Source organism: Triturus cristatus, chromosome 2_1 (genome assembly GCF_964204655.1).
Source record: "Triturus cristatus chromosome 2_1, aTriCri1.1, whole genome shotgun sequence".
NCBI classification, from domain to species: domain Eukaryota; kingdom Metazoa; phylum Chordata; class Amphibia; order Caudata; family Salamandridae; genus Triturus; species Triturus cristatus.
The window spans coordinates 495,862,150-495,874,850 of NC_140581.1; the positions used below are offsets into that span (position 1 = coordinate 495,862,150).

The 12,701-nt window shown below is 47.1% G+C and overlaps 1 protein-coding gene across 1 annotated transcript in view; it reads right to left on the reverse strand.

The window, feature by feature from the left end:
* Positions 1-12,701, reverse strand: part of MAP1B (microtubule associated protein 1B) — a 440,549-nt gene that overhangs the window by 11,961 nt on the left and 415,887 nt on the right. Inside the window, exon 6 of the mRNA XM_085632354.1 lies at positions 8,822-9,060. Within this exon, the coding sequence (XP_085488480.1) occupies positions 8,822-9,060 (239 nt within the window). The remainder of the gene's footprint in view (positions 1-8,821; positions 9,061-12,701) is intronic.

A 12,701-nucleotide genomic window follows, 5' to 3' on the forward strand; every position in this document is an offset into this window, starting at 1 on the left:
GACTTGAAAATATGGACGTTAATTTTTATCCTGATTTCACCCCAGCGGTCCAGAAGCAGAGACTGAGCTTCCTCGGTGTCAAACGCCGTCTTCGGGATCTAAACCTCAAGTACGCCATGCTTTTCCCAGCTAAGCTGCGAGTGGAGGTGGATGGTCGCACACACTTTTTTGATCGTCCCGAAGCGGCCGGGGACTGGCTGGATACTCTGTCTGGGGATCGGGATCGGGGGGGCGGGGGGGGGAGCGGTGGGGGGAGAGGGCTCGCCGGATCAGGTCTGAGGGACTAATATTAGGCCTCGCTCTGGACGAAATTGATGCCATTTTTGACCATGCGTCTGTTCGTGTAAGTTCCCCTCCTATGGAGGTTGTGTGGGGTCTCTTGGGGGTTCTCCCTCCTCCTCTGGGGGTCTAGTCAGTTTAACTATCTATGGGGCGACAGGCACACTGCACGTTGGGGGGGCTGTTTGGGCTCATGCAGGGGTGCAGGGAGGGGGGAGTTTTGTTGGGGTGGGTGGGCAGGGATGGGGTGTTGTTCGTTTTTATCACAAGGCAAACTTATTTTTGTGTTGGTTTTAAGGTGCTCTCGGGGGGATGAATGATGGCTTCTGTGTACGATGGGGGGTAGGGAATTAACTTTGTTGTCTTGGAACGTTAATGGACTGGGGGACAGGATCAAACGAGGTGTGGTCCTGCAGTTTTTGAAGCGACTCTCGCCCGATGTAGTCTTTCTGCAGGAGACACACCTTATTGGCAATTCCTTCTGTGCCATGAATCGGCGTGGCTACCGCCTAGTGGCCCACTCGGGCTTCACGTCAGGCTCAAGGGGTGTGGGCATCATGGTAAAGAACTCGCTCCCGTTGGAAATTGATGAGGTGCTCCACGATGATAGGGGACGTTACACTGTCTTGGTGGGGAGAATGGAGGGCAAAGTGGTTGTCTTTGTGTCAGTATACGTCCCACCGGGGCTGCAGTCGACCACCTTTGCAGACCTGGGGCGCCTCCTCCTTGGCCTTCCGGGGGGGCTTCTGGTGGTGGGGGGGGACTTTAATGCGGTGGTTTCTGGGACTGTGGATCGTCACCCCCCTAGGGACCTCCCCCGGGCACAGGCATGGCTATCCGGCCTCTTGTATACACTGGGATTGGTAGACTGCTGGTGCTTAAAACATCCCACGCAGCTGCAGTACACATTCCACTCGGGGGCTCATGGTAGTCTCTCACGGCTTGATTATGTCCTTGTCCCGGCGGCCTATGTCGGGAGGGTGGGAGAGGTGCGCCATTTAGCACGGGGTATCTCAGATCACTCCCCGCTCCTGTTACATTTCGATGTCTTTCCGAGGGGTGAGGGTAGGGTAGTCCCAATCAATTCCTGGTACCTGCGCGACCCCACCATTCGCGCTGACTTGATTAAATCCTTGCAGCGATATTTTGATGAGAATGTGGGGTCCGTGCCTTCGGCTATCTCCCTGTGGGAGGCCTTCAAGATAGTTCTCAGAGGGGAGGCCCTATCCCTTATTTCCCACGCCCGGAGGCGCGAGCGGGAGGAGGTGACCCGGGTGGAGGCTGAAATAGCCGAATTGGAGGGTAATCTAGAGGGTGGGGTGACGGATGCTGCACTACATGTCCTCCAACTCAAGCAGGCGGCCTATAGGGCCCTCGTCACGGAGGCGGCCAGGGGCCTCAGTAGGGAGCAACAGGGGCGACTGTATGATGTGGGTGATAAGGCTGGTAAACTGATAGCGTGGTTGGACAAAAAGGAGAGAGCGAATCGTGTGGTCCCGCTGATTGAGAAAACGGATGGTGTGTGTGTAACTGAGCCAGAAGAAATTGTCTCCTGTTTCGCGGATTATTTCCGCGAGGTGTATTCCCCGGTCTCTTCCTGCTCTGAAGAGGATTCCCGTGCCCTGCTCAGGGATATCGCGCTGCCGTCCCTTTCCGGGGAGGACAGGGTGTCGCTGGACGCCGCTCCCACCTCCGACGAAATCGCCCTCGCCATACGTTCGGTCGCTTCTGGCAAGGCCATGGGCCCGAATGGTATCCCTATCGAGTTGTACAAGTTGCGACCGGATACACTGGCGCCCCACCTCCGTGCAATGTTCCTGGCGGCCCACTCGCTGGGCTCCCTCCCGCTGGACCAGCGTCTGGCTACAATCGTGGTGATCCACAAGGGGGGGAGACCTCGGGACCGGGTTACATCCTATCGGCCTATCTCGCTACTGAATGCGGAGCCCAAAATTCTCGCCAAGGTACTGGCCAATCGGCTGGTCGGCGTGGTGGGCGATCTGGTTCATCAGGACCAGTCCGGCCTTATTCCCCATCGCAACACAGCCCTTAACCTGCGGCGTTTGCATGGGGTGCTCGCACGTGTCCCATTCATACGGGAACCGGCCATCTTGGCGTCCTTAGACGCCACCATGGCGTTTGATACGCTTGAGTGGCCATACATCTGGGCGATGCTTGCGAAGTTTGGATTTGGCCCAGGGTTCATCAGTTGGGTCAAATTGTTGTATTCGGGCCCATTGGCGCAGGTGGTGGTGAACGGAAGAGTATCGGCCCCGTTCGAGCTGGGCCGGGGCACGCGACAGGGCTGCCCCTTGTCGCCGCTCCTGTTTGCGCTTGCCTTGGAGCCCCTGGCGGAGTGGCTGCGGTGGCATCCTTCTATCCGTGGTCTCCGTTGGACCCCCGAGTATGAGGACCGCGTGTCCCTATACGCTGATGACATCCTTTTGTACCTAGCCTCCCCCCGTAAATCACTAATAGTACTGGTTGATGTTTTACATTCATTCGGCCGCAACTCCGGCCTTGTCATCAACTGGGCTAAATCATGTGTGTATGTGCTCTCTGGGGAGGCTCCCATCCTCCCGCGGGGCTGTTCGATCCAGATCGCCTCGCGGGGGTTCAGGTACCTGGGTGTCTTCATTACTCTGGACCCGGAGGCCCGCTACGAACGGAACTTGCTTCCCCCCCTCCAGCGCCTGAAGGAGGACGTCGCGCGCTGGCGGCGCCTGCCGCTTTCGCCGCTCGGCCGGGCGGCATTGTTCAAGATGATGTCGTTGCCACGCTTCCTGTACGCTTTGCAGAACACTATGGACTTAGTCCCGGCGCGCTACTTCCGTGAGGTGGAGAGTCTGCAACGCCGCCTGTTCTGGGACGGGAGGCCGCGTATTGCCCTGGCGAAGTTGACGCTCCCATGGTATGACGGGGGGATTGCCCTCCCGGATATTAAACGGTACTATTGGGCCTCCCAGCTAGCTGCAATTAACCATGGCCTATACGGGCCTGCCTTAAACCCGGCATTTGAAATGGACAAGATGCTACTGCCAGGTGGCGACTACAATCGAGCGCTCTATTCTAGCGCGCCCGACGCTCGTCTGACGGGCCCCACGCGTGTCATGGTGCGAGTGTGGCACGCGGCCAATGCAGCTATGGGGTGGAAGGATCGTTTGACCCGGGTGTCACCACTATACGCGTCTGAGCGGTTGGGCTCCCTGTGGACCTCGAAGGGCTTCGAGAAGTGGGACATAATAGGCATCAGCAAAGTGGGGGATCTCTGGACGAGGGGAGGATTTAAAACGTTCGAGACGCTGCAGACGGAATTTCAGTTGCAGGGCAGTGAGTACTTTCGGTATTTGCAGGTCCGTCATGCACTGGGCTCCGTCTTCCCAGACGTTGCCTCCATCCCGGAGTATTCCCCCCTGGAGGATAGAGTGCTGGATGGACACGTCCCGGACAGCACGATCACACTGATCTACAAAAAACTGATCAACGACCGCTCGGGCTTGCTGACTGCCCTCCGTGAGGCTTGGGTTGCCGACGGGCTGGAGTTGGACGACGAGGACTGGACCTCCGCGGTGGCCTCCCCGAAGGAGGTGGCCATACCGGCTCGCCTTCGCTTCGTCCAGCTCAAGATACTCCACCGGGTCTACATGACGGGGCCAAGGCTTCTGCGTATGGGCTATGCTGAAGATGGGTTGTGTAAGCGTGGGTGTGGTGCTTTGGGGACCTTTCTGCATATCTTGTGGGAATGCCCGGAGGTGGAGCGATTCTGGCGTGGTGTGCATGAGGTCCTGCGAGTGGTTACGCATGTGGCGCTGCTGCCTGAAGCGAGGAGATGCCTGTTGAATGTGTGGGAACCAACTGATTACTCGGCTCCGCAGACGTGGTGGGTGACTCTGGGATATATGATAGCTAAGCGTGATATTGCTCAACTGTGGGGATCCCAGAGGCCCCCGACGGTATCGGCCTGGAAAGAACGCATGGACTGGTGCATGTTTCGAGAAAAGGTGGTGTATGTGGCGAGGGGTAAGCCTGGGACATGGGTGAAAGTATGGGGCCCCTGGAACGCCTACCGCGGGGGTATCTGTGCACCACCGTTGCTGCCTGATACCTCACCAGTCCCGTCCCCTTAGCCGACTCCTTCCCCCGGCACCGGGCATTGGGTTCCCCCAGTCCTCGCTCTGTTCTCTTCTCCCTCTTTAGACTCCTGTGGATAGTTGGGATCCCCCCTCTAGGGGAGCACGTGCTGCTATCTCCGATTATGGGTTGCCTTGTGGGTGTGGTTTTTCTTGTTGTTCGTAATTTAAAATGAAACCGTATAGTGGGGTCTGGCCGATGTGGCTTATGACGTTGTTACCTCCTGAGCATGCTCCTCTGCAACGCCACGTGTTTTATAAATGTATGTCTTATGCTCCTATCATTACTAGCGGCCGGCCGGAAGGTTGTAGGCCCATACTTGTATATTCTTGAGACTTGTAATAAACGGTTTCCAAAAAAAAAAAAAAAGAATTTGGATCATTTTATCAACACAGAAATAGTTTAGAGCTGGCCAAGTAGGGGCTGTAATCCACAAAAACAAGATCAATGATGCACTTTAGAGGTAAACATGTCACATATAAGTTTACAGTGCTCTCCTAGCAGCACAACATTTTCCTCTGGTTAAAACAGAACGTTTAAATCCATCAGATATAGTTGTAGTTATCTCAAGTAACTTTAACTTGTGACCTAAGGTAACTATAGCTCACGCCCTCACCATGCACTGCTAATTACATCACTTATGACATCATTGATATCACTGCAACATTTGCAATGAAATTATTGATGAGAAAACCGTGCATGGTGAAGGCTCAAGTTATAGTTACCTTAGGGCACTGTTTAGAGTGACTTGAGATAACAATAACTATAACTGGAGAATTACTGTGGTTGTTGGAGTTTAAAAGTTATGTTGTTACTGAACATTTCACCAAGCTATAACATTACATTAGCATTTATTTTTTCCAGTGACTATATGTATATACTTACAATGAAAGATGTGTTGTAAGGTACAGTTTAATAATACACTGCAATGTAAATTTAACCAGAGTGTAATGACCCCTTTGTAACAACCCGCGTTGGTACAGCTGATATTCCACGTGGATTTCACAAGCCACCTCATAAGGTGCACAAGTACACACATGCTTTTGTTCATTTTGTATATTAACTTACTATACAACCTCTTGAATGAGTGTGTTGTTTAGCAAAAGGACTTGCATGTGTACATGGGAGGCTCATTGGTTTTGAAGTGTTAGCAGTGATCAGTTGTCTATTTATTTAATACTAGGGATTAACTATTTGCAAGGCAATAGGAGTGTCATAAATGCAAAGGCAATGCGTATCAACCCCACACACCTTAATACAGTTCTTCCACTTTGCGTCCACTTCAGATCATTAGACAAAAGCTGGCTCTTCCCTATATGACGACCATACTCCCAACTCAAGAGTGTAGCACAATGGTACGAACTATGCCTCCAGTTATAAGCAGATGCATTTATATTAGGAAAAAATATATATTACACTACAGGATACATGTGAATATCAGACCATGTCAAAATGGCCAATTCTGTGTGTATATATAGGTGCATATATAGAGGATTACACCTGCTACTAATAAGTACAATAAGCACCATGTGAATATTTATGTATATATACGTTAATTAAAGTTGATTGAAACTATAAAAATGTACCACATGATAAATGCAGCCAGCAGACCATGTGAATATTGTTGCTTCTATGTACATATGGGTATTTATTTAGAGGGGTTTAATCAAGCAAACACAACTTTACCAAGTATCATGTTTGTGTGCGTAAATTATTTATATTTTGCTATTATATAAAAAATAAAATCTGTACTTCTGATCCCTTTTCACTCTGAATCATCCCAATCCTCTAACTACTTGAACTCCTAAACATTCTTAGCAATCTTTCACCCCTCCTTTAATACCATGCCACCAAACTAACAAGCACGCATGTCTTCACATCACTAACTAAACAACTCACTACTTCCCCTTTTCAAATCCACTCCTTTCATTCTATCCCTAACCAAACCCTCCTAAACACCGAAGAATGTAAGACCACAATCCTATCACAACTAACACACAAGAAAAAAGAAACAAAAAATTATACTAACCTACTAATTACTAATATTGGGTTCCGGAGTAGCGTGCTACTCGCTGCAAAAGCCCTTCAATGCCTCATCAGGGGTTGTAAGCACTATATAAATACATTTACAATTAACCGATGTTGAACTAAAAAAAAAGTTAATTCAATGATCTGTTTCACGTTTCACAAGTTTTCTCTACTGCCTTAAGCCATTTGTACAGGTTGTGCTACATTCAGAATACAGAAATCGATGCAATCAATGACATTTCAGTCAGAAGAACGGACCTCTTGCATTCGAGTAGCCATAACCCGCTCACCCCCGGTGAATGTTTTGTTACTGCACATGTGGGTCTTAAGTGCTGCTTCGTTTCATGATTCCAGAGACCGGAGTGGGCGGAAAGCTTTTCTAAATCAGTTTACTACCAGAAATCACAGTATAAGATTGGTATCATCTGTATGAACAATTTGTTAAAAAGCTCCATTCTCACGACAAGTGTTCCGGGAGGTGGACATCCCTTGTTGAGATCCCCAGCATCTTAAACCCAGGAGATAAGGTATCCAAATTGATGGACAATTCACATCATTCAATGGTATGTGGATACATTATGTAAGAAATATTACAAACTAATGGATCTATAAAGTAAGTACACAGTAAAATCATTTTTTAATTGTCGTCTACTTTCAACAATATACATCTTTCCCTACACTCCTTGTCAGAGTCAACTTTCTCTCAACCTGGGTCAAAGGTTATAACCAAAACTATCATTTGATGTTATTCAAAAGACTTCAGCACTATACCACCAATCTCAACCTCAGTTCTAAAGGCTGCAGCTATAACACAATACTCTATAGTTTAACTCGTTGGATAAGGTTTTGTAGTTTACTTCCCTTGAAAGGGAAGATGGGGATGCATTGATGAAAGTGCCACCCAATAATACTGGGGGAATCATTTTCACAACTTTGTAAAAATGTCCTTGCAACCTTTCTCCCCAATCCCTGGGGCAGGGAGGCAGAGAGGGCTGTAGCTTGTGATAGAAGCTCTTATTGAGGTGAGAGTGCACTGACAGGTGATGCCTCCTACCTCTCTGTAAGTAATTTAATTTAGTTAGGACTCACAAGTTAATTCTATATGCCACTGGAATAGCGCAGCTAGGTAACCAGACTGTTGAGGCACAGTGATGGCAACTGCCTAGCCAGTGGGTTAATTAAGGAAGAAATTAAAACTTTTTGACTTGAAAGTAGAGAACCAGAACTCATTAAGGAAGAAATTTGCTTGTTATTCCATAATATGGTGTTCTGGACTTGCAGAGGCCTATTAAATATTTTTCATTCTAGAGAGTAACTGTACTAACAAGGAAACAGTACCTGCTAATACAAGCACTGTTACTCTCTAAGTTTGGCAACCTGAGTGTTGCATTTTGAGGATGCACGCCGCTAGGAAGACCTAGGAGGCATGTATATACAGAAAAAGGTACTTTATTAAGGAACAAGTCATAAGTAAGGGAATACCACTAGGAGCTAGGTCACCATGCACTAAAGCCCACTCAACACAGTCTTCGCTGGAGCTTCAAACTGCCCAATAGTGCCTTCCAGGGTTGGGATGATAAATAGGAACAGTCAGAACAGTCTACCAGTTTTGGTTTTTCGTCATAGTTGTGGTTTCTACAGTTTGCAAAAGTATTGAAACTTCTAGAAAGGAAACAGGAATAATTTCTTTGCTAGAATAGTCTCTGAGCAATTTAGTTCAACACCCACAAAGAGTACAGAGAAGATTCTGGCATAGTGATACTTAACTAGAGGAAAGACCAGAAGACCACGCTGTCTGCTCGTTGGATCACAGTTGCTTTCTTGAGATGTTCCCCTTGTAATGACATTAGTTTTACACATTCTAAGATGATGATATGAAACAACAAACACTGGATGCAAGCTGTCAGTTCTGTTGTTGGGCAATAGCATTGCTCAAGTAGGACCACAGGCAGCACCACTAATGATGAGGATAATAATAATACTTAGTATTTAAATAGTGGCAAATACCACAAACTCTATAAATAACAGATGTGTCTATTACAACCGCTGACGAGGCATTGAAGCGCTTTTGCAGCGAGTAGCACGCTACTCCGGAACCCAATATTAGTAATTAGTAGGTTAGTATAATTTTTTGTTTCTTTTTTCTTGTGTGTTAGTTGTGTTAGGATTGCGGTCTTAAATTCTTGTGTGTTTAGGAGGTTTTGGTTAGGGATAGAATGAAAGGAGTGGATTTGAAAAGGGGAAATCATTTGTGAAGTATTGATCACAGGTGTGATAATATTTCATTCTGCTATACGAACTTTCTCTAGAGATCAGAGTTTAGAGCTTTTTTTTTTTTTTACCTTTTATCGGAAGAGCGCTATTCATCACCCGATGTACATACCTGCATATTGCTCCCCCATTGGGCTTTGCCTTCTAAAAGTGCATCCAGCACGGCTCTGTTGGGCTCATTTGCTGCTGCGTCATTACCGCTCACCACATAATAGGACGACCTCACCCTCTTGAAAAACTCAACATCAACAGTTTTGTCACTACTGTGATTCGGAATATAAACAAGATCCAGATACACAGGAGGTCCAGGAGGCGCAGCTGCTACTTTTGCCGATTTACTACTTCCGGTTCCTGAAATATAAACAAAAATGAATTAATCTTGGTTTACACAAAGAAGGCATTGTTATAAAATAAACAGTTAGTGAATGTGCTTAGCGCCTAGAGACAACTTGGTATAATGTGACCTCTACAAATGGTCTATTTGTTATATGTGGCAAGTGTAGCGAGCCAATAATTGGACACTAAATCCAGTAATAAATTGCTATGACGTAGCAGCAGATTGGGGGGGGTAACAGAACTTGTTGCCCACCGTTGCTCGGTCATAGCTGAATTCCAGGCTGCTCTAGCAGGGCTCTCTGGGAACCCGTCACCGGAGAGCAGGGGGCACTGCTTCTACAGGGGAGGGAATGGGACGGACAGAGCCTGAGGGGTGGGAGCAGAGAGTGCTGGGTGGGAGGCAGGAGCTCATGTATTTTGTTTACTTTACAGTTGGTACATAGAGGAGAGGCCACATGATGTATGGCTCCCCCATTACTCCTTTAACCCTGCATATCAGCAGAAAGCAGAGGCAGATAATTACGGGGTCTATACATTAAATAAAATTATGGATGACTGAAAGTAAATAAAGGGGATGTTTTTCACTTTGGAGTTCTGTTGGACATCATAGACAACTCGAGCTCCACTCTTGATTTGATGTCACTCCAAATCTCTTGGTAAAAAACGTCCCTATCATTGTCTGTCTGACTGTCTGTCCGCCTGCCCCCCTGCCCGCCTGCCTATTTACTTTGGTTACATTGGAGCAGTGCAAGCCTGAGAACCAAATAACCTTCAGTTGAACAGCATGCCAAATGTCCAAAAAAGACAAAGGTATTTTGGCACGTGCGTGCACCAGGCATGTACACCCCTGCAAAAAAAAAGTAGCATGAGTGTGCGGGGAGAAGCAACACAGTTGTGGGGGGTTAGAATCAAGGAGGGCTGGGGTGGGGAAGCAACAGGAGGGTGGAGGAAAGCAACAAGTGGGTGGGTGGAAGCAATATGGGGTGTGCCGGTGGAGCGATGCAGCACAGAGGCTACTGCTGTGCTTGCGTGTGTGGCAATGTAGACTAAGCACATGAAACACACAGTTCAGTATTTGCAATGTGTGTGACTGCCTTTCCAAGAATATGTAAACAAGGACATGATTGAAGCAATGCTGGTATTACAGTCTGTGTGTCTGCTGCCACAAACTGCATAATACAAATGGTGCAGTCTTTACGGTCCCTGTATATGCTGATGTTAAGCACGATACAAGTAAGTGCCTGCTAACGCTAATCACATGCTTAAAATAGTGCAGTGTTTCCAGTTTGTGTGCTTGCTGATACTAATCACATGATGAATAGTGCAGTATTTACAACCTCTATCTCTGCTGATGCTAATACAGATGGTACAGTATTTAAAGTACGCATGCCTGCACTCACTCAGTTCTTTAACAGACTCGCTCAGTTCTTTAACAGACTCACTCTGTTTGCAGTACTTTAAGAGTTGCACACCTGTTTGTCAGCATACTAATAGAATAATACATAGTTGGGAAGTAGCATGCCTGGGAGTACTCAGGGGGCTGCAACTGGTTGTCTGTCGTTGTAAGTACTCTAACAGAGATGCATATCTGGCTATAAGTTCTCAAACAGAAATAGATCAGGTTATTTTCAGTCAAACAACTGCATTCCTGGTACTTTAGGGCCTGCGTACCAGGTGTCAGTATTCTAAGAGAAGCATTCCTATTATATATGGTAGTATGCATGGCTGCCAATACTCCCACTTTGAAGCAGGCGACACAAAGTAGAAATGCTTTTATTTCTCTTAACTCTTCCCACTTCCCACTTCGCATGTGTGCTGCACTGTACAGCAAACATTCGAAGTGGGAAAAGTTTTAAGGTTAGTCTAAGCATAGTATTTTGTCGTGGAAGCATATGCTTCCGGTACAAAACATAAGCTAAGGCCATGTAGTCACCCTTGAACTACGGTGCAAAGGTGTATGCATGGTGTTCGGCAGCCTGATTGTGTGCTGGCACTAGGAAGAGAGGAGGAGTGGGCCCTATTTATGTAGAGATGGCTCTTTCCTGCTCTCTCCTTGTCATACAATGCAGCACAGGAACTTTAGTTGATCAGAGTACAGTGACAGATTAAAGTGGTGTAGTGTGGTGTGACATTGAGTGGCATAAAGTGAAGTGACATAATGTGGAGTGAAATGGTGTGGCGTAGAGTGGAGTGACATGTTGTAGCGAGGCGTGGAGTCGCAAAGAGTAAAGTGGCATACAGCAGATTGGCTTAGAATTGTGTAGAGTGGAGTGGCATATAATTGGTAGAGTGGCGTGGAGTGGCATAGTAGAGTGGACTAGAGTGGCTTAGAGTAGCATATGTGGCGTGGAGTGATGTAGAGTGGCATGGCATAGAATGGAGTGGCATGGGGTGAGTGGAGTGGTGCAGTGTGGCATAGAGTAGAGTGTCGTGAAGTGGCATAGAGTGGAGTGGTGAAGAGTAGAGTGGCGTAGAGTGGAATGGCATGGAGTGGAGTATAGGTGCGTGGAGTGCAGAAAAATGGCGTGGAGTGGCGTAAAGTGGCATGGAGTGGCGTAGACTAGGGTGACGTTGAATGAAGCAGAGTGGCGTGGAGTGGTGTAGAGTGAAATGGAATGGAGTGTCAAATAGTAAAGTGGTGTGGCATAGAGTAGAGTGGCGTAGAGTAGAATGGGGTACGGTAATGTAGAGTGGAGTAGAGTAGAGTAGCGTACAGTGGAGTGGAATAGAGTGGCATAGTGTTGCATAGGGTGGACTGGAGTCATGCAGAGTGGTGTGGAGTAGAGTGGCATAGAGTAGAGTGGAATGGCATAGAGTGAGTGGCATAGAGTATAGTGCAATAGAGTAGTACAGTTGTGGGTGTAACTTAAACAAGGCACCAAACTTAAAATCAACATAAAGATATGAGGCATCAAGGGGAAGAATGACTGAAAGGCAACAAAAATAGCTGTGCTGCGGCAAACATCATTAAGGTATAAATGTGGTATTAATTTGGCATGTATACATTATAACCACTTAATCCTAACTACATAAAATGTAATTTTATTTTAGTTGTAAGACTAAACCAAATGATATAGGCATAGATATAGATTGTCTGAAAATGTGTTTCAAAACAAAAGGCGAAAGCAGTATAAGAACTGGAAGCAGAGGAAGTGTTCTGAAACAGATACCTCAATTGCAGCATGATCAGAGGATGGCCACTAATTAAATTGAATCCATGCTCCACAGAAAGAAAAGAAAAGGATGTATAGGAAAAGTCTCAGGGCACACCATCAAAGAAGACTCCAGATGAGAAGAAGCTCCATCAAGAAACAGAAGTGAATAAATGTTCTGTTCCCCACACACAGGCCAACAACTCCCTTTCTATCACAGAATAATTCTTTTCAGCATCTTGCAAAGCTCTAGATGCATAAGATAGAATCCATTGCCTGCCGTGATCGCTTTGCATCAACACACCACCCAATCCGCAGTTACTGGCATCGACCATCACCACACATTGCTTCCCCATTACAAAGAGTTTAAGGCAAGGTGCATTCACTATCCATGCTTTCAAAGCATTAAACACTGCAGATATACCTTCAGTCCATTCAAACCTTGCATTTTTCGTTTTAGCAAACACCTAAACAGATCCACTTTGGATGCGTAATTAGCAATGA